We start from the raw sequence: 25,687 nt of genomic DNA on the forward strand, positions 1-25,687 counted from the left end.
TTTGATGTGTATCAAAAATTTGGCCTAGATCTACATTTTGGGTGACTGTTATTTCTGAATAATTCTGTTTCTGAAGTCTAAAATATAACAGTGGCAAAGTTTCACGTAGATTAGCCTAAAATCAGTTCCTAAGTTGTCTAATACATTAAGGAATTAATTTCTTGAGTTGGGCATTCATCATTAGGCTTATTTCATGTTTTAATTGTTGGTTGTAATAAGTATATCAGATCTAATATAATTCTGGAAATCACATCATAATAGGCTCAAAATTTTTGATAATTCATGTGAGCAAGTTTGAAAAAATTTCGGTAAATTTTTGACATAAAGATATCATTGATAGCCTACTTTTTTCATTGTCATATTGCTACTGTCATAAAAAATTTCTTACTGTTGTCCTAAAAACTAATTTCTGAGAATTAAGTACTCTGTCACGGAATTGCGATAAAATGCATATATTTTGTTTCATAACTAAGTATTTTTTGAGCATCTGTTGACATTGATTGCAAAGAAGTTTTTGTTCTCTTTGAGCTATAATTGTATCAAAAAATATTTGAAATAATTTTGTGGTTTAATTGTAATATTTTCAGGGGTTTATTTTTAAGTCTTCATCCAATAAAGCGAACATTTTATTTTGGTGATTAAGGGCTTTTGCGACACAAGTGTTTCTAATCCTCGGGTCTAACTTCTTCTCATCATCTGGTGCATTTTCATATAAGTTAGTTTTGCATAAATAAAATTTATTTCCAGGCATAAGCTTGGTTGATAGAGAGATACGTATCCATCCATCTTTGCTTGAGAAGCCTACTTTTAATAGTACTTAAAACGGTGACCTTGCAGTCATCAGAGCCACAGCTCTCTGCAGCGTCGGAGGATCGTTAATCACACCTTAGTGTGCTTCAGCTTGTCTTCTTTCTGCCAATTACTATGAAATCAAGCTCAATATAGAAAGAATCAAAGGGTTAAAGCTTAGATAGGAATTTAACTAAAATTAACCAAGATTCTTGCATCTCATATTAACTTTAGGATCTGCACTTCATATAAGATAGTCATTCATCCAAGTAGCAGTTGCAAATCAATTACTTGGTCCTAAATTTCTTAGCAAGATAGTTGACTCCATAAGGCACTGGCATCAATTGCTTAAAATCTAATCAAATCCTATAAATCTTGCTAAGTCTAAATCAAGTACTTGGTCGCTTCACTGTGTCTCCCAAACTGGTTGGTTTCCAACTAGTTCTCATTCATTCCATTTTCATAGGGTCTACCCCCTTAGCCTGTTGTAGAGAAACAGCTTAAATGGAGAGATTGGGGATCAAAGTGACAGCCCCCGATCTGAGTCGTTGTCGCAATGCCTAGACATTTTGTGTGACAACAGGTCCCTCCTTAAGGAATCTCATTCCCAAAACCTAGCCCATAAGACCCTCTTGGCCCTTCTTAGAGAGCCTTTCATTTTGCCTCTTGAGCAAGCAAGCCATATATTGAGCCACTCTTGTGAATAGGCCTCTTTAGGAATCACTCTTTTCCCTTTATTAACCAATTCATCTAGGTGATTCCCTTCATATCAGGTCTCCTCCCATCGATAAAAGTCTGTAAAGAGTAGGGAGGTTTAGCTGAGGTGACAGTGGGCTACTACTCCATTGTTGCCCTTGACCTAGTAGTTGCCCCTCTAGGATCCCCTTTAGGACCCCGGCTAGTTTGAGTGGTAACAGGAACCATAAGATCAAGATAAAAGGAGCACTCAATCTCCTCTCTTGTGATGAATTTAGATCATCAATAATATCTTCTACAAGTCTATTCGCACGTGCGAAGGAAAGAGGAAATCTTCTGAGGTTTAGTCAAGCTTGTGGAGATATGTTTGACCTACTTTGATCAAAATATTTCGAGGTTCTCTGAGGTAGGATTAATCGAGCTTTTGAAGGCAGGTTGATCAAACTTTTTGAGGGAGAGTTTGACCTGCGTTGACCGAAATTTCTCTATGATCTGTTGACCAAGTTTTTTGGGCAGTTGACTGAATCTATTTCTAGCAGTCTGACTGCAGTTGGCTAAATTCTTGAGGCAATTGTAGAAGGTTGAAATTCAACCTATTTGACTTTGACTTGACCAAATTGCAGAAGGTCAAAACTCAGTCAGTTTAACCAGGTTTGACCTGTGGTAGATTGATTATCTAGTTTGACAAAATTTGACTTGGAAAAATTAGATTGTACTTTTATTGAAATAAACTATTTCTCCTAGAAAAGATTGTTGGGTTTTCTCCCGATCTTGGGTTTCCCAGGTGAAAACTTTGTGTGCTCGGTTGTCTCTTTATTATCCTACTAACATTATTGCGTTATTGTTGATGTTTTCTATGTATAATTGCTTAATGATCAATGTGACACAAGTGAACTTGGCTAAAAAAATAATTGGAAAGTAATTATGAGTTTAGAAGATCAAATTTCTCCTAGAAAATCAACAACATGAACTTAGAGCCATTGGAGATACCATTGATGATACAGAGCTTGTTACAGTGACTCTTAATCGATTTCCTTATTCATGGAAGCCATTTGTTCAGCGAATTTGTGCACGAGGAAATTTGCCCAAGTTTGATAAACTATGGACTGATTCTATCTAAGAGGAGGCCAAATTGTTGTCCAACAACAGCTTGTAGAGACCTCAGGATGAAGAAACTCAATCACTTGCAGCTCATGCAAAGAAAGGAAAGGGAAGAAGAAATATTGGAAAGTTTGATAAGAAGAATACAGGTAAAACATCAGCTCCAATTCCAAATCAGAAGAAGAAGGATATGTGAAACAGTGAAAGATCAAGTGCTTCAATTGTCATGATTTTGTCATTATGCCTCTCAATGTCCTCAGAAGAAAAGGAAGGGAAAGCAGCATGCATCAGTAGCCAATGTTGATGATGATAATGATGTGGAGCATCCACCACAAAAGAAGTCGAGGGCTATTTCTCTATCTCTAATCTTACAAGCACTATAACATATGGTAGTGATGTTTGGGTGGTGGACAGTGGTGCTTCTAGGCACATGACTGGTTTTCAAGATTCTCTCGCCGATTTGAGAAAGAGAGAGAGATTCAACATTGTCAATGGAACTTGGGGATAACACCAAGTAAGCAGTGAAAGGAGTTGGGTCAACATCGTTTCAACAAGAGTCTGAAGATTCTTTACACATGAGAGATGTTTTGTTTGTGCCAAGATTGAAGAAGAACCTACTCTTTATCTTAGCATTGGAGGATAGACAATACAAAGTTGCATTTGTTGATGGTCAGCTTCTTGTATGGCCTAGGGTCTCAGGTGTAGACTTAGCAGAAGTGATGGTGTTTGAGAGGGAGTACTATAAAGAATGATAGGCGTACAACCAATGCATTGATACATGAGAGTATCAAAGTAGAACCAGCAGAGCCAGTGAACCCGTCTTGAGATGTTGTCGTGATTAGGAAGAGGCCAACATGGCTCTGTGACACCTTGCACGATGCAGAAGGACATACAACTCCCAGAGGTACCTTCATGGAGAGTAGACGACCACAAAGGTGCTCGATGTATATGGCATTGATGAGTGACATCATTTATTTTGAGCCTTCCAATTATGAGGATTCAGTAGGCCAGCAGTTTTGGAAGGATGCCATGATGCGGTATCAATCCATCATGACGAATAATGTGTGGGAGATAGTTCTGGGACTAGAGGGAATTCAGTGGTGACTTCCAAGTGGATCTATAAGATCAAGCATGCGATAGATGGCAGCATCGAGAAGTGCAAAGCAAGGTTCGTGGTAAGAGGGTTCTCCTAGAGAGAGGGAGTGGACTATGAAGAGACGTTTGCTCCATTCGCCAGTACACTTCTATCAAGACTATTGTTTCTCTTGCTTTTGTTATGGGTTGGAGGTAACATAATATGGATGTAAAGATTGTGTTCCTCAATGGTGTAATTGAGGAGGATGTGAACATGGAGCAACCTCAGGGCTTTGAGGTACATGGGAAGGAGTCCCATTTCTGTAGATTGAAGAAGGTTTTGTACAAACCTATGTTGCAGGAAACACTGGGCTTAAGCATGTTTCTGGGCAGAAACAGTACGGAAACACGTTTGGTACGGCCTAGAAATGTGTTTTAGGTCATACTACCATTTTCACGTGTGGGAAACATGGCCTAGTACGGCCTGAAACGCATTTCAAAGTCGTATAACCATGTTTCAACGATAAAGTGACTTTTTTTCAATTTCGTTTTTTCGATTCTTCATTTTTATTTTTTTATTTTCGCTACCTGCCAATTCAAGAGTGATAGAGGGAGCTATTGAAGATTGGAAACATTTTTTTTTAGTGAGGTAGCCTAATGTTCAAGCCTATGGCCCTAGTGTTGATATGCATCCTTCATTTTCATCCTTTTACTTAAATTGTTAACATTACCATGAAATGACTCAGGATGTTTGAGACTAGTTTCGCGCTCATTGGATTTCATACGGAGAAAGTAGAATTTTAGAGCTCACTCAAAATCCAGCAGACTTATTATTTTTTCGAGATTTCAGGATTGAGGGGATTGCAATGTGTCCATTGGATTTTGTCATGTACTAGGGTATGGAACTTGTATTTAATCAAGAGAACCAAGCCCCCTATGCAGGGGAGACTACCAATAATCAAGAGCACCTAGGGTACTAGGGTATGGAACTTGTACTTAATCAAAAGCACTAAGGTTGTTCGATTATGCAGAATGAGACTACCAATCAAGCATGAGACAAGAAATTAGAAATTTCTCGTGGTGGATTTTGGATATTGTTATTTTCATTATGTGATCATTCATGAGTAAATGTGATGTAAATTTAGAGACTTATAGTTTATGCATTGACATTTGACAATTTAATCATAATTATATATATATTGTGTTTCCCCGTTTCCAAAATTTGAGTGTGTCACGTTTCATACCCGTACCTGTTTTGAAAACTCGTACTCGTTTCCCCGTATCATGCAACTTAGGTACAAACTCAAGCAGGCATCCAGGGCTTGGTATTCCAAGATTAATGGATACTTTATGAGTTTGGGCTTCTCCAAGAGTGATGTGGATCCTAACCTTTACTTCACAGTTGTTGATGGTGATCCTTTGATCTTGGTGTTGTATGTTGATCATATGTTCTTTATTGGGGCAGAGATGCTCATCGTCAAGTGCAAGAGGGAGTTGACCTCAAAGTTTGAGATGAAGGATTTTGGCTTAAAGCATTACTTCTTCAGATTGGAGGTGTGGTGAAGACCCAATGAGATCTTCTTTGGACAAGGGAAGTACATTGTTTGGATTTTAAGGAGATTCGACATGATGGACTACAAGTCCATGGCTACACCTATGACGACAAATTTGAAGAATTTGAGTGCCTACTTCAAATTTAAATTTGGTGGATCCCACAATGTACAGTCAGTTGATCGGATCCTTGATGTACCTGATTAACACCAAGCAAGATATTTGCTTTGCAGTGAGTTGATCATTTCGTGTCAACTACCCTATAGCAAAATAATTTTTTTTCAAAGCAGTCCATCATGTTCAAGCGGTCAAAGATCATCATCATCTTTTAGCCTTGAAATCCAAATTTTGCGACCCTATGTGGCCATTGTAAAAATGATTCTAGTATGACTATAAAGCCATGTAAAAACATCTAGGTAAGCCTTTGATTCTTAGCAAAGAATTTCACTCCAGGGAGTTTCTTTTCTCCGCCAAGTGTTAGCGTTTCTAGACCCTTATAACTAGCAACGTTTATCTCCCACACATACCCCAAAGCTAGAGTGGGGCTCGATGGTAAGGCCTTAGGTGAGTCCTAGTGTTATAGAGCCTATGTGATTATCATACTAGATCATGTGTATTGGGTCGCAGAATTTGGTTAAGTCTAAGTGTCTATTTTTAATTATTAAAATTTCCAACTGGTCGGAAATTTAATAATTATTTGGATGTAAATTGTAAAATCAAATGTTTGTAAAAGTTGAAGGGGGTAGAGTACTCATAATTAGAACATCTACACCTCAATTTAGTGTTTAGACACTTTTTGTGGGTTGAAATTATGTCTATCCCCTCAAATTACTTTTATTTTGGGTTTTATGGCAAAAATAGCAAAAATATAGCCAGAACATAGTCAAAATTTTAAAATTGAAGGAAATAAAATTCTATGCAAGTGGAAAAACGAATTTTTGGATAAGGTGGTCTTTCCTGAGGAAGAAATAAATTTGGCAAACTTAATTCCAAGGCAGAATAACCCACAAAAAAATCAATGGGACCAAAAAATAATGATTTTTTCAAGAAAATTAATTTTCTAGGTCTAGTTGGTTGAAGAAAATTCGGGGGTCCAAAAGAAATTAATTTTTCATGGTCCTCCATCAAGGAAAAAATCAACTTTTTAAGAAAAACTGAACTTAATGGACCAAAGTGGTTAAGTCAAAAATGATTTTTTGAGAAAAGAAATTCAAAATAATATTTTTTGGACCGAGAAGAAGGGGATTTATTATGGAATTCGAATTTCTTCATCCAATTCAAGGGACAAGATTTAATTTTGGCATGGATCAAACATCTAGTAGTTGTTATTCTCCAAGGATCAAATCAAAATTGTGCAACTTTTTGGGCCTAGCCGTTTTCCACTTGGAAGAGGATCTAGATCTCTCAATTTTCTATAAATTGAGCTTGAAGCTTCTCACTGTAATATCTTTGGATGGTGATCTGGCTCTGGAAGCTATGTATTTTTTTTAATAAAAGCAATATCTTTGGGGTTATACTATAGTGTTCTTCTCAGTTTATTATAGTAATGTGTTCTGAATTGTGCTTATGATTTCTTTGCCTTTTAAATTTTTGTTAAGTTAATTAGCCATCTAGATTTATAGTTGCTTGTTTGCAATTTTATTCGGGTTGGAAGAATTGTTGATTAGCTAGATCTAGTAAATTCTTGTTTGAATCACTAGAACTTCTTTTCATTGTGTGATCAATTCATCTGAATCTAACAAGATCTATTGAAGTTTTGTAGAAATAATTTTGTGATCAGGTGTCGAGGACATGGGGAAACTCTTGTTTGAATCATCTAAGTACTCAAGTTAGGCATTTGGGGACGTTCTTGTTTGAACCACCCATCTACTTGCCACATAAAACTGAGAGCCCATAGCGGGTATTCTGAAGACTTGATCATTCGAAATTCATAAAGGGGGTTTTCTAGCCATTAGCCTCAAAAAATTTATTAAATTCTTATTCCAAATTAAAAAGAGTTTTAATCGATACATCTGCTTATAAGAGCTTCAGTTATTGTATATTTGTAAATCAAAAATTGTGAATAATCCACCTAACCCTTGTTCATATTTGCATTATCCCTTGTATATAAATAGCCATTTGGTTTTTCTTCTTTTTAACTCTGTTTTGGCAGGTTTTTCTAATCCAGATCAAGGAGGGCCAAAATTTTTTAGGGCTTCAACATATTACTTCATTTTCTGAAGGTCTTCTAGGTTTTATTCAAGACTGTTAGGGTTTCTAGGCCTTTTAAGGCCTTTAAGGCGTCAAATCTATCCATCTAGTGGCTTTTGGAGCAGTCTTGAGTGTTTCAATTTGCATTTGTTTGGCTCTTTGCCTCAACCAAATTGTTTTTGGGGCAGCCGCAAGGGCTAGAAGCCCTTATCTCACCTAAAGTTTAAATTTTTGCAAGGGTTTCAAATTCAGAGAATTTTATGACTAATTTTGTGAATTGTTTTGGAATTTCTCATCAAAATCTAACTGTGGATGTGGTCTTGCAAGCATAATCTCATAGTTTTGTGGCTTAGTTTCAATTTGGAGGACTTATAGTGTTTGATTGCAGGCCTACTGTTAAAATTGGCAACTAGTGCCAAACTCCATGTGGGTCATCTTATTAATGGCAGCTGATATTTTTCTTACATCCCTCTCAGCAAGAGGTGTAGGATTGATCTAAAGATCATCCGATTCTGATAAGTATTCATGAAGATATGAATTTATTTGTGTTATGGGACAATTCGTCAAGGTCGGCTAGCAATCAAATAAACCCCACATGTGCTCAACGTTTTAGTATAAATAGAGGTGCCTTGAAAGTCATTTGGACACACACTTGGGATCTCTTCCTCTCTACATGTCTTTGGGTTTTAGTAGGAGGAGACATCCTAAGGGATAACGCTGCCCTAATCTAGAGGTAGTGCCCTAGGCTATATGTTGCCCTAATGAAGAAGCCCTAGACACAGGAGGAAAGGGAGATCTAGCACGGTGAAGAAAGCCCTAACGCTGCCCTATGAAGAATCAGTGATACACAGCCACGGAGGGTCTAAGAAGAGACCCTATCCGCTGTCCTAAAAGGCACCTATACGCAGCCCTAAGGAAAGAGACCTATACGTTGTTCAAAAGAACCTTAGCCGCAGTCATGAAGAGGTTCAATACTGCCCTAGCCGCAGTCCTAAAGAGGGTGGTTTAAGCCGCAATCCAAGAGAGGAGATCCCTGCTCCTATACGCTGCCCAAACTGCCCTATACATTGCTCTACCCTGCTCCTAAATGTTTCCCTAACCTGCTCCTATACGTTGCCCTAGCCTGCCCTAACTCGTTGTCTAAAAGAATGCCCTAACAGCAGTCACCAGAGGCTACTTAGCCGCAGCAAGAAGGGAGTTGTTTAGAGGATCATCTATACGCAGCAAGGTAAGACCTAAACGCAGTCATACTACACTGTTTTGGAAGGGTTTAGGACAACCCTTAGACGCAGCAACAAGGAGACTTAGCCGCAGTCTATACATAGCCAAACGCAGCCCAAAGATGATGATTGGATGCCCTTGCCGCAGCAAGAAGAGACAACAAGGTAATGTCACTTCAGGACAGCATGGAGAGCTTAGATCAGAGGCCAAGTTGTTGTTGAAGAGCGGATTAGTATGAGGGCTGTTTGAGGGTGCAAACAGGTCCTGAACAGGGTTGTCTCAAGGATCAAGGAGCTGTGGGTATGGCTGTTGTGACCAAGCCCAAAATCAAGATAGTTTGGACTGAAATCAAGATAGTTTGGACTGCAATCAAGATAGTTTGAGAGAGTTGTAGATGACAGCTATACTGTGATAGGCAGCAGGCCTTATCACCTCAAAACAAGAGACAACGTGGATAGGCTTGGGGCAGATCTGTGCATAGTATGTACAGTAGCATAATGATGTGATAGGTGGCAGCATGATGAAGACATATGGTGTTGTATAGTGCAGCCTTGGGACAACAATGAAGCTTGATGGAGCAAGCAAACGGGACAGCAGTATGGCAAGCATGGAATGACAATGTCACTAACAGTGGGACAGTAGTATGGTACATGGGACAGCAGTGGCAGCATGAGGTCCCGCAATTGAGTACAGCATGGTGCAGCACTGTGAGGTGCAGCATGTGGACGAGATGTAGCACTATGATAGGTGAAGGAGTCACCTTGGAGAATCAGTTGAAGAGATGATCTCATGTAGAGATGATCTATTCTCTTATCTAGAAAGTCTAAGTGTTGACTTCTATTGTAAATGTATTATAAATCTCTCTCTCTCTCTCTCTCTCTCTCTCTCTCTCTGAACTATTGAAGAACATATAAGAAGAATTGATCAAGGGTTTCCCCACATTGGAGTTTGTCCCTGGCTAGCACCACATCTTGTGCCCTCTTGTCTTGGCTTGTCTTCTGCGATTTATACTTATGTTCTATCCGCAATTTACTTTAACGCTGATGTGATTGCTAATCTAGAAAAGATATTAAGCTAATTGTGAAAATTAAAATAAATTGCTCTAACATAGAACATACCTAAAACTAACACCTATTTACCTTTTTTAGCCCTAGCCGCTGGCTTAAGTGACCTTTCGCCTAGCCATAGGCCTAACCAGGCCTGGTTACCCTAGCCGCAAGCCTGCAGGGTTGTCTTTCCCTTTTTAAAGGAAAATTTCTTGAAGGACTTAAGGCATTAAAGGAATTTTTTGAGGGTTTGTTTTCTAATTTGTCTTGTTTTGCAGGTCTTTAAAAGATTATTTAGGGTGGCCGCGGGCCTAATAGGCCTTGCTTTCCACTCTTATAACCCTCATTTGTTTTTAGAGGTTGATCAAAAATATTTTGCCAGGATTTCTCTAGGGTCTAGCTCCATCAAATTCCTTTTCAAAAAGTTTTTTCTTTTTGAAGGTTCCTCTAAGATGTAAGCCTCGGATCTCATTTTTCTAAGCTATCTGCTAACCTTAGAAGATTTCTTGAGGCATGTTGTTCTTGTTTCCCGTAGGCAATCCTTGGCTACAAGAACTATGCCAGGAAACCAACTCAACCACACTTTAGGTTCAAGTTGGCCACTGAACCAGTGGGGGCTCCCTCAATTGTTACATGGCTTAGATTTAACGCCGTTCACCTGTCACTGAACAGTAGCGTTTGAAGCACAATGGCCAAATTTATGGTTTTAATTGGGGATGGTTGGCGATCAATGACAATCCCTATTCATGATCAAAGGCCTCTCTCGCAGGGTCCCTTCTCAAAGTGTTAGCTTTCAGCCTAACAGAGTGACTTAGCTTTTCAAGGATTATGATAGAAGAATGTAAGGGGATTCCTAATAATTGAGCAGTCAGCCTGACAACTTAACAACTAGGAAAATTTAGATGCGTGTAGAATATTTCTACAGCCCAACAAAACATATTCAGGAGAAAATAGAAGGACAAACAATAATCAGTTCAAAGAAGAGCTAACTCAGACAAACAGTCCAATATACTGATCTCTTTAAACGATTATTAATTTGCAAGGAATTTCAGAGAGATTGAAACTCAATCTATTCTTACCCATATAATACTTTGAACATGTGCAGAAAACAAGTTATGGAAACACTAGAAAGACATACTAGAAACACAAATTCTGTCATAAACTGGAGCCGGAAGGCTTTCATTAGAAATCCTATAATAGAAGTTATTACAAAGTCAAGAGCCTTGGCATCAAAAGCCAACCCTTTTACAATGAAAAAGAAACAATATATAGAAAAATAATCAAGCTTAACTGTTTCTAGTTTTCTGGAATAAAAATCTCAATAATGTATCAAAATAAATAATATCTCTTGATTAGTTGCAGGAAATCTGGAACTGTTGCAAGTCTTCTTCCTTCGATTCTGGAAATTGATTTACTGGCACTGATTTTCCTCCTTAAAATTTGGATCTGATCCTTTGATTAGTGAAACTTTGCTCATCAAATGGGTTACTTAGTCTTTAACAGCTAAAGGACTGCCTGAAAATTTTGGATATGTTCAACTGATCTCTCGAATGCTTTTGAAAACACTTCACCCTCTTCTCAAATGAAGTCAGAATCAGTTTTAAATCTGATGTAAAACAAAGTCATGTAACTGCACTCTTCACAAGGTTTATGCATGTAACATGAACCTCTCATATTGCCCAACAATGCTGAAAAGAATCAATTGCTTTACATATGACTCTGTTCCTCAAGGCTGTCACAAAAATAATTCTCGTCTCTAAACTTCAATAAAATTAGTCTTCCAATGCAATCACCTCGCAATCATCAATGTTCAATGTCCTTTCCTTGATACTTCAGTAGATAGAATGCAACAATGTTAAAACTTGACCACCTGATGAGTGGCTTTTAGCACTTTTCAGATTTTGTTTGCCCTTGATTTTCCTGGAATATATATTTTTGTCTCAGAAGCAATGTTGCTTGTGACCTTTTATTTTTCAATTGATCAGGCTGAAATGAATTGAGTTTATTGTCTCTTTATTCTCCTCTGTAATGTGCTGAGACTTCCTATGATGCTTCATAAATACTTGCAAACTTGAACTGAGGGAAGATATTCAATTCTCCCTTCCTTCTAGACTGTAACAATCTGATGATGAATGTTTTTGTGCTCACCCCATCATGAAATATATGAATGATCTATACATCAAAGCCAAGCATATCAAATTGAGTAGAGAATTTCTCCACTTCATTTCCTTGATCTAATTCAAGAGAACAATATGTGCACTTCTCAACACAAACATGGTTACTCATACAAGAGTGATCAGAGGAATGGCCTTTCTCTAGAACACATCGCCAAAAACATACAAAACATTTACAACCACACACAGAAAGCCCCTGCTTCAATTCTGCTAGGGCTAAAATTGCCTCCAGTTGCAACTTTTGTATATCATTATTGCCAGAAAATTCTGCAGTGTTGCTGCAAAGCCACTTCTGAACACGATCATGCCGTCTCTCAGTCAATGCCCTTAAAAAGTCCTGAAATTTAGAGTGCCACATATCACCATTTTTTCCTCTTCTTTCCAAGACACTTTCTAGTGTTGATCTGAGACGACACAATATTTTATCATTCGATGTAGATTCATCTAGAGCTGCAAGCTCAAGACCTGTGTCCTGCAAATCAATGCATCCTGCCTTAACAGCAGAAAACAAATTCCTGCGAAGGATATCAACCTTCATAGCAACACACTTCAAATCTACAGGGGACCAATCCTTCGCTGCTATCTGGGCTATAACAAGTTTCAAATCCCTCAAGAAGGCACGGCCACTCTCATAACTATGTTCCAGCTCTTCCTCTACAGCCAAAGCTATATCGCAAGAAGAAACATCAACCATTGATTCCTTGATGCGAACAAGTATATTGAAATCAAAGAAATCTTATTTCTCTCAAAAAGTTTTGATTCTTCATCCTTAATCTGCTCCAATGCCTCCACCTCCATGTTGATCTTGTCAAAATAGTTTGTGACATTATCAAGCTGCCGAAACAATGGAGATGCAACCTGCCAGGTGTTAAGATGATTGGCTATTGCACTTAATTTGGAATAAAGTGTTGCTGTAGTCCGAATTACTTCCAGCTTTTTGGTTGGGAAACCTTCAAACTTCGCCAAAACCTGGGTTTCATCTGTCAGCACCTCAAGGTGAAGTTCAACATTGGGATGAAACTTCAACAGTTCAGTGAATTCACCCATATTTCTCATTTCAAAAGCATTCGATAGCATTCTTCATATCCATAATCTTGTGTCCACTGAAAATATGATGACCTGCACTTCTAGTTATTTTTGCTAGGGCTTTAGCCTTGCCTTCAGAGCTGTTATGCTGCCATCACAAATCAATTTTCTGCGAGCTTGTGATGATTGGCATGTTTGGCCAGCTCCCTCCACATTACCCTTCAAAACTCTATAGAGGTTACCTATTTGACTTGATCTCTTCAGCTTTGTATTTTATCTCCTTGAGCACAAAGCTTTGATGGCATTCAAAGGTGGTGGAGGTGGGATGTGAGTTACCAGAAATCAAAATTTCTGGAAGGCAAAGAAAAGGTGGAGTAAAAACATTCACAAAAGTACCAGGCTTCACTGATTTTCGGTTGCTCTCTGGCAAAAGCATTCATCATCCTCATTCATCTCAAGTACACGCCTTGCCCTCCTACTTGTATCATCCAGCTTCTCAAAAATATTTTGACTTAGTCGTTCCAGATTGGAAGCACCATCACATGGCTTTCGACAGCAGCCTTGACTTCTGCCGTTCTTAGAATTAGTTCTCTTCAGAGCAGAAGTGGATGCGCTAGGCACTAAAGAATGTTCCTATCCCTCAAAGCTTGCATCATTTGCTCTCCTTTCTTCAAAAAAACTACCGACCTTACAAGCAAATGAGTCTATGAAACTATCTTCCGTTACTAGAAGTGTCTTGTAAATTGTTGTAATCTCTGCATGTCATCAGGACGTTTCAAATGATAGATTTACAATGCTAAAGAACGTTCAACCAAAATCAATATCAAGACAGATAGGCTTTTGAGGACCCAAATGAGAATGTTGAAGGTAATTTCTGTGGAGACTACCTTTGAAGTGCTTCCATGGTGCTGGATAATAACCTGTTGCACAGCTGCCAATTCCATTCTGGAGATACGCTGAAATCATTGTACTCCATGAGACTTTTCGCCAAGCTGATAGGCTTGAACACGCCTTAAGCACAAAGTAAAATGTGAAGTTGTCTGGCCGTATCCCTGCCTGGTGCATACTGATTTCTTTCTCCAACTTCCAACATTGCCTGTTCTTACTTGTAGGCAGAAACCTGAAACCTGGAACATAAACAAGTAGCTGCCGTTCTCGTGGAGAAGATAGATGCTGTGCATCTGAAACATGGCCACACAAGGATGTTATTGCCACCTTAAACCCTACTTGGCAGAAATAACCTTTGCATTGTCCCTGAAACCACCAGCGGATTTCGGAGAGGGTCGATTATGGTAAGTGGATTTCAAGGGGGGGGGGGGTCCGAATTCTTCTCACTGATGCCACGTAATCATGGGTGGTTTTGTGAAACATTTAATTTCGGACCCCCCTCCTCCATTAAATGTCGAAAAGCTTGAGGGGGTCTGAAATTAGATATGTGCCTTTGATTTTGCAGGCATCTCTCATCACCGTTGAAACCTGCATACTCTTTATCCCATGCTTGGCATGTTATTTTATGTGTTGCCCAATGAATAATGAACTTTGGCATATAACTTGGAGATTGAATGCTTGGTCTAATAATTTCAACAAAAAGTTTTAATAATAAATAAATAAAATTTATAAAAATATATATAATATTTCTATAGATTTTACATTTATTAAAACTTTTATTAAAATAACATCATTTACCAACAACTTGATAATTGTTTCAAAATAATTGGGCCAAGAACAACTGCCAAATTCCACTGAAAATTTGTAATTTTCAGAGTAACAAATTATGTTACAACAAGGCAAATGCTTGGATCTGGTATCATTTTTTGGTCATTTAGTATAAATTTGAGACCCTAATAGTGGAGGTTGCAAGCATTTAGAGTTGGGTGCTTTCTAACCTGCAGACCTTGGAGGAAACGTATTTAGGAAGGCTGCAAGCCTTTTTAGCTTCTCAAACCTTTGATTTATCAATACAAAAAAATATATATATATATTCTCAAAGGTTTTGAACAGGCCGCATTCATTTTAAGATAGCCACAAAGAATTTATTTTTTTAAGGCTCCTCTTGGCCTAGCCACGGGGCTTTCAAGGTCTGTTCCATATCTATATTATTTGAAGACTAACCCTTGTCTTTTTGCAGGAGAATCTGAGCATTTTTAAGGAGGGTTTTAACATAAACTTCATTGAAAACATTGCCACATATTATTTTGATCAATTGATAAATTTCTTGGCCATAGCCACAGCAGTTTAGAGTATACTTCGGTATAGGGATGTTATGTAAACATTTATTTAATTTAATTTTCTAAAATAAAGGGCACAATCAAAGATCATGCCCCCTCATGTAATGGCTCCTGGGTTGTATTTCAGCCAGGGCCTTCCACCATTGTAATCATCAATCATTCATATTATTAATAAAAATATATCTTTTGTTTTGTCAATACTCAGCTATACACTCCATCTGGTATCAGAGAGTATAAGAACTTTGTTTGTAACAAGGCCGCACACTTATAAAGCCTTAATTTACTTGCAGAGATTATACAGTAAATTTTGAAGGGGATTATCACTCGTTTTGGGCATTCATTGTTTGATCTAACACTGTTGTTTGTTAAGGCAAAGAAAGTCCCTTGAAGAGGCCTATTATCCTTTAGCACCGAGCCTAAAAATTTTACCTTATCTCTGGTATGAAAGGGTCTGAAGTGACTTGCACAAAAATATTAAAGCTTCAAGTCTTCGAACAAATTACCCTTGAAAAATTTGGCATTTAAATTTTCCAATCAATTATTTGGGAGTTAATTACAGGTATATAAACTTTTTTTCTCCCTCGCTAAGAGCATCTTATTTACCGATGTAAAGGTGTTTTTAGTGCTTGATTTGGTGGATGATACATCAAAGGCATGTGAAGATTGCTTTCCTCAATGGGGTGATTGAGAAGGAGGTGTATATTAAGCAGCCTCAAGGCTTTTGAGGTGCATGCGAGAGTATGGGTTGAAGCAAGCTCCATGCACAATGTACGTCAAGATCGATGGATATCTTCTTGGTTTGGGGTTCACCAAGAGTGAGGCAGACTCCAACCTGTACTATTTACTTTCTGAGGGAGAGCCACTCATCTTGGCACATTATGTTGACGATCTTTTCTTAATGGGATCAAAGAAGCTCATAGGCATGTGCGAGAAGGACCTTGCTTCAGAGTTTGAAATGGACGAAATCAGCTTGATGTGCTAGATTTTGGGATTGGAGGTGTGGCAACACCTAGGAGAGATTTTCCTTGGATAGGGAAAGTATGCATTGGAGATATTGAGGATATTAAGGATGGAGGATTGTAGCCCTATGACTACACAGATGATAACCAACTTAAAGAAGTTGAGTGCTTTTGATAGTGAGCTGGTGGATCCCACACTTTATAGGTAGCTAACAGGGTCTTTGATGTATCTAGCAACACTAGGCCAGATATCAGTTTTGTTGTGAACACAATCATCGAGTTCATGGCGAAGCCAAGACAGGTTCATCAGGTGCCTATAGTTGACTTTGGACTGAGATATGTTAGAGTTGGTCGAGTAGTTGCAGGGATACACAGATTCTTATTGGACTAGGAGTGTTGTGGACAGAAAATCCATGTCTAAATATTGTTTCAACTTGGGATCATCCATGATCTCGTGGTGTAGCACAAAGCACCAATCAATGACACTTAGCTAAACAGAGGCAGAGTACATGGCAACGAGTCTAGCAAGTTGTGAAGCCATATGGCTTCACAAGATGCTGACAGGGCTATTTGGTCTTGAGATGAGGCCAACAGTGATACCCTATTATAATTAGAGTTGCTTTAAGCTCTCTGAAAATCCTGTGTTTCAAGACGAGTCCAAGGATATTGAGATCATATATCACTTCATCAAAGATGGGGTCCAAAAAGGTGTTGTGAGATTACAATACATTTCCATAGGGGAGCAAGTGGCAAATATTCTCACTAAGCCTCTAGTGAAAAGGAAGTTTGTGTTTCACAAGGACAAGTTGGGGGTGTAGGAGAGAATCCCCTCCTTGCTAGAAATGAGTGTTCAAGCTTGTGGTAGCTTTGGAAGGTCTTCTACATGAGCTTGGAGTATTAGCATGTAGGAGACAGTCAATTGCCTATTTAGGTGCTTGCTTGCAGGAGTAAGCGATTTATGACTTCTTTCTTAAGTCTAACTTATGAAAAGTACAATAATTAAAGTTAATTAATTAGTATTGACTAATAAGCCAAAAAACTAAAGATAAATAATAAAATTATTTAAGTGACTTACATATGATCTCAAGCGAGGTGAGATCTAATGTCAACCATTGATCACTTAAGAAATTAAGGTTAAGGATTTGGTTTGAATGAAGTTTATAAAGAGAACCCTAAGGGAGAGTTGAAGACACAAGACAAGAGGCAGCTACTGCATTTTGAGAAAGCATTTTTCTCAAAGAGGGAAAGAGTGATTTTTCCCAGTGCGAGAGGCTCATATAGACTGAGGAGAAAGAGGAAGATTGCAAGGTGATTCGTTGTTGAAGCTTGTGATAGCTTCGAATGGTTTTCTACATAGGCTTCGTATCTTAAGCATGTAGAAGATGATTTATTGCCTCTTTAGGTGCTTGCTTGGTGGAGTAAGTGATTTATGTCTTCTTTCCTAAACCTAACATAGGAAAAGTACAATAACTAAAGTCAATTAATTATTGTGGACTATTAAATCATTTTCTAAGGATAAATAATTTAATTATTCAAGTGACTTAGAAATAATCTCAACCATTGATCTCCAAAATCTTCTAGAAGGGATATTAGGGTTAGGGATTTGGACTTAATGAAGATTAGAAAAGAAGCCTAACGAGAGAGACACAACTACAACATTTTTGAGAAAGTGATTTTCTCAAGAAGGAGAGAGCAAATTCTCTAGAGCGTAAGGCTCAATTCGACTGAGGAGAAGGAAGAAGAATACAAGGTAATTTCAGGGTGTTTACAGGAGGCTGATTTGTTGGAAATTGGAGAGGTTGAATTGTTGAATTGAGGAGGCGTAGTTACTGGGGAGGTCGATTTGCCAAGGCCCAGTTGTGAGTGCGCAGAGGCCAAGTGAGAGCTAGGAACAGAGAACAATTTTTTGTTGAGAGGAGGGTCGATCTTCTTCAGGCCGAATTTCTTTAGAGGTCGATTTCTAGTTGACCGATTTTCCTTGGGTCGAATTATTCAAGTGGGGCAAAGATGCAGGTTCCAGTTACTGTATTCTTCTTTGTAAATTCTCCATGGGTTGGGTTGAAACCTTGATTTTCTAAATTCATAAATGACATAGAATTGTTGTGGGTGAATTATTTCTATTGAATGTGTGATTGATCTTCTCTGATTTATTTCCATTGCATATATTTTTATATGTTAAAATATCAGTGATTTTATTTTTCAGTAATTCAAGGTTTATTTTGTAAATTAAATAAATTCCAGGGAATAAATAATTGTCGTGAGAAAATAAATCTGGGCCGGTATTAGGAGATTTAACATTCGGGAGTATTGCCAGGAGGCCGAGATCTGGAGATCAAGGGAGGCCGAATTGCTGAAGCGTGAAGGAGGCTGTCAAATGGAGAGGTCGATTTATCTAGGGGCCGAATTGCTGGTGAAAGGAGGGGCAAATTCTCCAGGCTGAATTTCTTCAAGGGCTGCTTTCGAAAGGGCCAAAATTCCTTGGGCCAAATTATTCTCAGTGAGGACAAGTTACAGGTTCTAGTCATTGCACTTTTTCTGTGTATTTTCTCTGCCGGTCGAAACCCAGATTTTCTTGAGATTATTAAATGAAGGAGAATTGTTATGGGTGTACATTTGTTGTTGTCAAGTGATTGATCTCTCTGTTTTTATTTTTTTGCTGCACATTAAATTTTAATTTCTGGAAGTTAAAATACCAGTGATTTTATTTTTGAGCAATTCAGAGATTTTTTGGGTAGTAAAATAAATTTCTCGGAATAAATAATGGTTGAGAGAAATTAAATCTGGACTGGTATTAGAAATTTAACATGCATATATCTCGCCACGTCAGAACCACACAACTCCCAGGCTGAGCTAGCTCTATAGTACGTAATGGGTTCTAAAGTAATAGGTCTCTTCTTTCCTAGATCATTTATTTAGTAGCTCCAGATGGATCTGTATGTTCAGTTTGTTATGCCCGGTGGGGTGTAGTTTTCTTCATAATGACTGCATGATACCTTCTATCAAGGATATACCTACTGCAATTGATGCTGGAAAGTCTATGGGATACCAGATCAGATAAACACAAGTCACATGCTGAGTTATTTAAACAAGAAAGCAAGAAAAACCATAACCATCTAAGCCCAGCCAGTTAGCTACCCCCATCCAATGTTGTGAAAAGCGCGAGCGGGATTAAATCGACACGGGGAACGAATCGGAAAAAATCGGAAAAATCGGAAAAAATCGGAAAAAAGCGGGAAAATATCGTTTGGTACAAAAATATTCATTTTTTTTTCAATTTTTTTAATATCTAAACCATCTACAACATAAAATAAATACATGGACACATAAATATGATAGAAAAACTAATATATAAGATGTTTAATATCATTTCTAGCGCTAAAATCACACATAACATTGAATCATGTCCTGAATAGTAAGTCCTGACTCCTGAGTCCCAACTCAGCCTCAAAATATCAACAAAAAATATGATAATGTATCTCATCATGTCATAATGTCATATACAATAAAATGAGGTCTAATCCTATTGATTTCCTCTGCCCCTCTTGCGAGAAAATGCCACAGCTTTCCCATTCCCTCTAGATGTAGATGTTGGTGCCTATGCTGGTGGAGATGGCAGTGGAGTCTGATGTGCTCTAGAAGCTGAAGAACTAGAAGTAGGAGCTATAGGAGGTAGAACATGTCCTCTACTGGTGGCAGGGGTAGCCCGAGCAGGTGGTGTCACCTGGAAACATTACAATCTCCCAATCCTGAAATCCTGAAAAACTGATAAGTCTGCTGGATTTTGAATGAAATCTAAAATTCTACTTTCTCCATATGAAATCCAATGAGGCTGGAACCACTCTCAAACATCCTGAGTCATTTCATGGTAATGTTAAAAATTTAAGTAAAAGGATGAAAATGAAGATTAAGGAGAATGTCACTTTTACTTTAAGAATTTAACATTACCATGAATAGCATATCCATACTAGGGCCTAGACTTGATCATTAAGCTGCCCCACTCAAAAATTATTTGTTTCTTTAAAAAAAATTGCATGAAAAAACCCAAATGACCAAATGAAAAACCAAATTTTTTTTTATAAAATCGTGTTGTCCCGGCAACCCCGCACTTTTTTCGGAAAAAATCGGCAAAAAAAAAAACCAATTTTTTTCGTGTAAAAAGCGCGATTAAATCGGCGCGGGGAAAAAAGCGCGATTTTTTCAAAAAAGCGCGATTTAATCGCGCTTTTCACAACACTGCCCCCATCTAAGCCAAAGTCTGATGTTGATGATACAGCAGCAGTACTACCACACCCACCACCTAGCCTGCCAGGACCAAGTCCAGATAGCCAGCAAGCCCAAGCCATAAAGCTTAAGCGCATTCATGACCCAGCAGCTAAGGCAGATGTAGTAGGAGTTCCATCACTATCATTAAAGGAAGCTAGACAGATGATAAGCATAGGGCAGGGTACCACCCTAATAAGAATCTGGCCCAGCAGAAGCAAATAAGCTGATTTTGGGCAACTACACTATCTGCACATTCCTTCATCAAATACATAGATATGGAAGGTATGCTGTGGGTGAAACAACTGCTACTGTCTCCACTGTTCGATATGCTATTAGAGATGTTGCAAACACATGAACCAGAGGCAGTGAAGACAGAAGTAAAGGTGGCAGGAATTCTACCAGCCACAGAGAAAGCACCAGCAGCGGAGGTAGAGGTAGTAGATGCAGATATAAATGCAGCAGCTGGAGATCCAGATCCATATGCAGAAGCAAGCCTATGCTCGCACTTGTAAAGGAAGTGGATTTATGACAGTTGGCCAGCCCCATCATTTTGTTGCTTGTGTGCCTATTCCACATGTGAAAATGATGTTAATCGGAAGTGATCAGGTGGATGTGAGCCAGCCGATTGGCTCACAAAGTGAAAGGAAGAGAGAGAATATGTTAAACCACTATTTTGGGATTCGGCTGAAGGCAATCAGTGAATTTCTTTCCACAGACTGCTAGGTGTCTTTTACTTTACTCACTCCCTGTCTGCTGCTGAGTGAACATGCATCAGAGGAATTTTGCGCAGATTGAGTGATATCTGAGGAAACCTTGGTAAATAGAGGACTAATAGACTTACATTAGCTCCAACAAACTCTGAGCGCCAAGGCCCAAAACCCAATTCCAGCTGGTAGGTGGGTGCCCACTACCAGCCACAAGGGCAGGCAAGCCGCGAGACCCAGAGCTAATGAATAAGGCTCTACTCTACTGGTCCTGGAAGAAAGGTCTTACCTTACCTGAGCTAGCTCTGTTCTTCATGTGGTTCTCCCAACCCGGAAAGACCATTAACACCAAGCAAGCATGGCGTAACAGAAGAAAGATGTGGCCCCCTCCAAGCCAGGTCCATCACAAGAGTAAATTGATAAGCATAGTAGGTTCAATGTCAATAGCATAGATGCCTAACTGGTAAGATAATTATCTTTTCTTATTCATCTGTTTGTGTTGGACTAGGCATTGGCCTGAGGTTTTATATTAATATAACTGAATTATCTACAACTTCAACTATGAAAAACCTACTTCACCGATCAAGAACTGTGCATGATAATTGTACATATAGGAAACAATGACAATCCACTCATGCTCACCACAGACAATAACAACACTCTATATAGGACATTATGACACTTCCATGCAGTGAAACTTGCTGCAAATAACTTATCTATTAGAAAGTAAGGCCCCATTTACTTTAAACGCAATTGTAAATATTCTTTCAAGAAAGACAACAGCAACCAAATTCTATCATAATTGTGATAAAAAGGTTATTAATGCAGAACTAATTTGATAGCTGAGGAGATGAACTTACAGTTCTGTGGAGGAGGAAACGGCAATGCAGGATCTGCTGTTGAAGAATAATAAACAATGAGAGTAGTAAATGCATCAAGAAAGAAAATAGGACTGCCACTGGTTATGAGCGCTGCCCGGCTTAACGAATGACGAGGATATGCCTGCTTATCTGGAGTTGAATATGAGGACAATACTGGATATACAGCTCGTAGGAGGGAGCTTGGCTCCAGAGCACTGCATCCATAGACAGTAAATCTACTGAGCCTTACTCGGATAATTTTTCATGAAAAATCCTAACAAATAACTATGCAAGAACATCACATTAATCAAATCAATACAAAAAAACAGAACAAAAAAAAAACCAGGTGGTCCTACACAAATAGTCAGTGTCTGACAGGATGAACATAACTATACAAAATTCCATCTCATGCAAAAATAAAAATAGCAAGCCATGCCATTTCTATGCCCCACCAGGATAGTCTCATACATTGCATACAATGATTAACATAATTTGACTCTTGAGATTTGCCCCAAAAAACAACTACACAACCTCAACGGTTTCTCACCCAGACTGGGTTTTAGAGTTGCACTTATACTCCTTACACTCGATTTCACAAATGAAAAGAATGTCAGAGATAGTTAAGAATAGTTCTAATCTCCAGAAAATCACAATGTATCTGCAGAAACACAATTCTCCTACCTGAACTACACAAGCTAAACAATTTCTCACCCAGACTGTGGGCCAGATGACTGCCCTAATTTCTTAAGTATATTCCTTACATTTTATTTCAAAAATGAAAAGAATGTAAAAGATAGTTCACAAAACTTTTACTCAACAGAGAGTTCCAAATAATAATGCAGAAGCAAAAATCTCCTACCTGAAAAGGCACTGAAGATAAATTCGATAGTCTGGGTGTATACCCTCTTCATGAAGACGGAGAAGTGGACTCCTCAGTAGCGCAAATATAAGTCTTGGTAATGGTTGCAACTGTGGGCAATGTGAAAATGCAACATCAAGCGGACCAGTGGTACCAGGCTTCCCAAATTCAACAATCTTATAGGCATCATTGTATTGAGCTGTGAGAATGACAAGCCAGTCATGCAGTAACAATCTGCCCTCCTTCACACCTTGCTCCAAGGAAGCTGAAATTACCTGCATCATATATCAAGCAAGAAACAAAGAAATCTGATGAGATCAGTTGTACGCCATCCAAATAATGCAAAATTCAGTCCTGAAACATAGAAGAACTACGCGTTACTGCAGGCCGGTGCATACTACAATGCTTGATATCTTGCACATGGTGGCTGTAACGATAAGAACAAAATAGATATTGATCTTGGTCAGCAAATGTTGACAGATATTGGACCATATTAATCCCCTGCCATCAAATCTCATGATAGAACACATAATAGCTATGACAGAAAAATTCATAAAGTGATAGAACGAATAAATAAGAACATTTGGTTGACACACATGTTCATGACATATTCTGAACATCCAATCTAATTCCCTTTTCAGATATTCTTCTCCTTTCATTTATTGTTGAATGTAGTTGATAGGAGACATGGAGCCACAAAGGATAATAGGATCACGGCTGGTTAGAAGAAAGGCTAGCTTGAGTACTTTTAGTTCATATAGTAAGCTCAAGATTAAGTTAAAATTTAAACCAACCCATAACCTTGAGAAAAAACTGTCCCTTTTGATCAAGGCAATAAAAGAAGAAAAAAGAGATGAGCCTTATTTTTCCACCATTTTTTTACAACTATGCTAGAATGTCCAAAGGAAACCTGGAAACCTCATGTCTTGTCTACGTGCAAAAGTTTTGGTGCAAGCATATTTTCTGTGATAATTTAGGTACTTGTTGGAAAGTCAACAATAAATACTCGCTCTGAAAATGAAAATCTTACCTTGTGAACTAGGTTAGAAAGTATAACTTCTGCATCAGCACTGTCATACAGTTCATTGATATCTCTCGCTATTCCATACTGCAGTGTGCGTATTCTCAATCTCCGTTTAAGTGAATACTTTGGCCTGGACAAAAGTGAAAACATGAGTCCTAAATGAAACATAGCCGATTGAACCAGAGAGCTGCAAATCAAATTGAAAAAGTCCATTCTTTTGAAACATAAGAAACTGTCAAGAAGAAAGAAAATGCTAGTCACTACAAATTTACATAAAAGAATATCATATTCTAAGAAAAGATGGAAATAAGATTTTGTTATTTTATTCAACGCTTTCAGAAACCTAATTTGTAGAAAAGTACTAAACAAATACTTAAAATTATTCCTTTAAAAAAAATGATGTTATATGCCTGCCCTAGCTCAATATAACATTCTAGATGTGAACCCATAAGCAAGAAAAATGAATTACCACTGTGATATAAAACCAACACTCAAGTTTCATAGTAGTTTCACTCGAGTGCTCAAAGCAACCGATTTCTGCTTCTTGCTCATCTAGGATATTGAAGCAGAACCTAGAGAGAAGCAACATCCCGATGTGCTTTTACAATCCACCACACTGCCAGCCCAGTCAGCATCAGAATAACCATGGAGCCTTACATTCACGGCAATGTATCTCAGTCCATAGGTGATTGTGCCCCAGAGATATATCAAGAAATTCTTGGCAGCAATCCAATGTATGTGATGAGGCTCGACCATAAGCTGACTTAATGTATTCACTACAAAACATATATCCAGACGGAAGTTCACCAAGAACATCAGGGCCCCCACGAGTTGACGATACTCAGAAGGATTTCCCAAATCGGGCCCCGCAGCACTTCCACATAACTTCTTGAAGTTAAGTTCCATCAAAGTAGTCACAAACTTGCAATCTACCATCCCAAATCTTTCAAGTAGCTTCACAATGTATTTTCCTTGAGAAAGGAAAATTTCACCTAGCTTTTCCCAAACCTCCAACCCTAGGAAACAATGCATCAGTCCTAGGTCCTTCATCTCAAACTCGGAAGCCAACTCCCTCTTGCATTGATGAATGAAAGGGTCTGCACCTGTCAGAAAGAGATCGTCCACATAAAATACCAAGATGAGAGGTCTGTCATTCTCAATCTTAAAGTAAAGGCTCGGATCAGCTTCACATCTTGTAAAACCCAGCTTCAACAGATAGTTGTCGATCCTCTCATACCAAGATTGGGGAGCTTGCTTCAACCCATAGAAGGCTTTCTTCAACCTGCATACATGTGTCTGACGATCTTGAACTTCGAAGCCCTCGAGTTGATCTACATAGACTTCCTCCTTGATTGAACAATGCAAGAAGGTGGTTTTGACATCCATCTGGTGTAGGTTCCATCCTAGCGAGGTAGCAAGGGCTATAATCGAACGGATGGTGGTATATCGGGCAATCGGTGTAAATATCTCATCATAGTCCACACCTTTCTTTTAAGAGAAGCCTCGAGCAACAAACCTGGCCTTGAACTTTTCAGCACTTCCATCAGCTCCATGCTTGATCTTGTAGAGCCATTTCGAGGTGACAATGGATTTGTCCTTCGGTCTAGGGACCACATCACATACATCATTCTTCATAATCATCTCATACTCTTCGTTCATAGCATCCTTCCAAACTCAAGTGCTTCACAGCCTCTTCAAATGTGCAAGGGCTCAGATTGAACAATGGTGCTCATGGCAGCTAAGTACCCTTGGTACCTATTTGGCTTCTTACTTTCACGAAATGTCCCCCTTGGTGCAATATGTCTCTCAGCATCTTCGAGAGTTTCCCTAAGCCATGATGATCTCCTTTTTTAGGAGGAGGGCTCATGAGGAGGTGGATTAATGGGATCCATTGGTCCTTCAACATCGGGCATAGGCTCATC

The 25,687-nt window shown here is 38.6% G+C and overlaps 1 protein-coding gene across 1 annotated transcript in view; it reads right to left on the reverse strand.

Annotated features, from left to right (window-relative positions):
* LOC149221599 (sec23/sec24 transport family protein) overlaps positions 1-25,687 on the reverse strand; it is a 177,259-nt gene that overhangs the window by 21,480 nt on the left and 130,092 nt on the right. Inside the window, exons 11-13 of the mRNA XM_089385149.1 lie at positions 23,772-23,895; positions 22,742-23,016; positions 21,883-22,097 (exon numbers count right to left, since the gene is read on the reverse strand). Coding sequence (XP_089241275.1) covers positions 21,883-22,097; positions 22,742-23,016; positions 23,772-23,895 — 614 coding nt within the window. The remainder of the gene's footprint in view (positions 1-21,882; positions 22,098-22,741; positions 23,017-23,771; positions 23,896-25,687) is intronic.

This window comes from Pinus tabuliformis, chromosome Q, assembly GCF_031772625.1.
Source record: "Pinus tabuliformis cultivar Carrire ecotype Pingquan chromosome Q, CPIR1, whole genome shotgun sequence".
NCBI classification, from domain to species: domain Eukaryota; kingdom Viridiplantae; phylum Streptophyta; class Pinopsida; order Pinales; family Pinaceae; genus Pinus; species Pinus tabuliformis.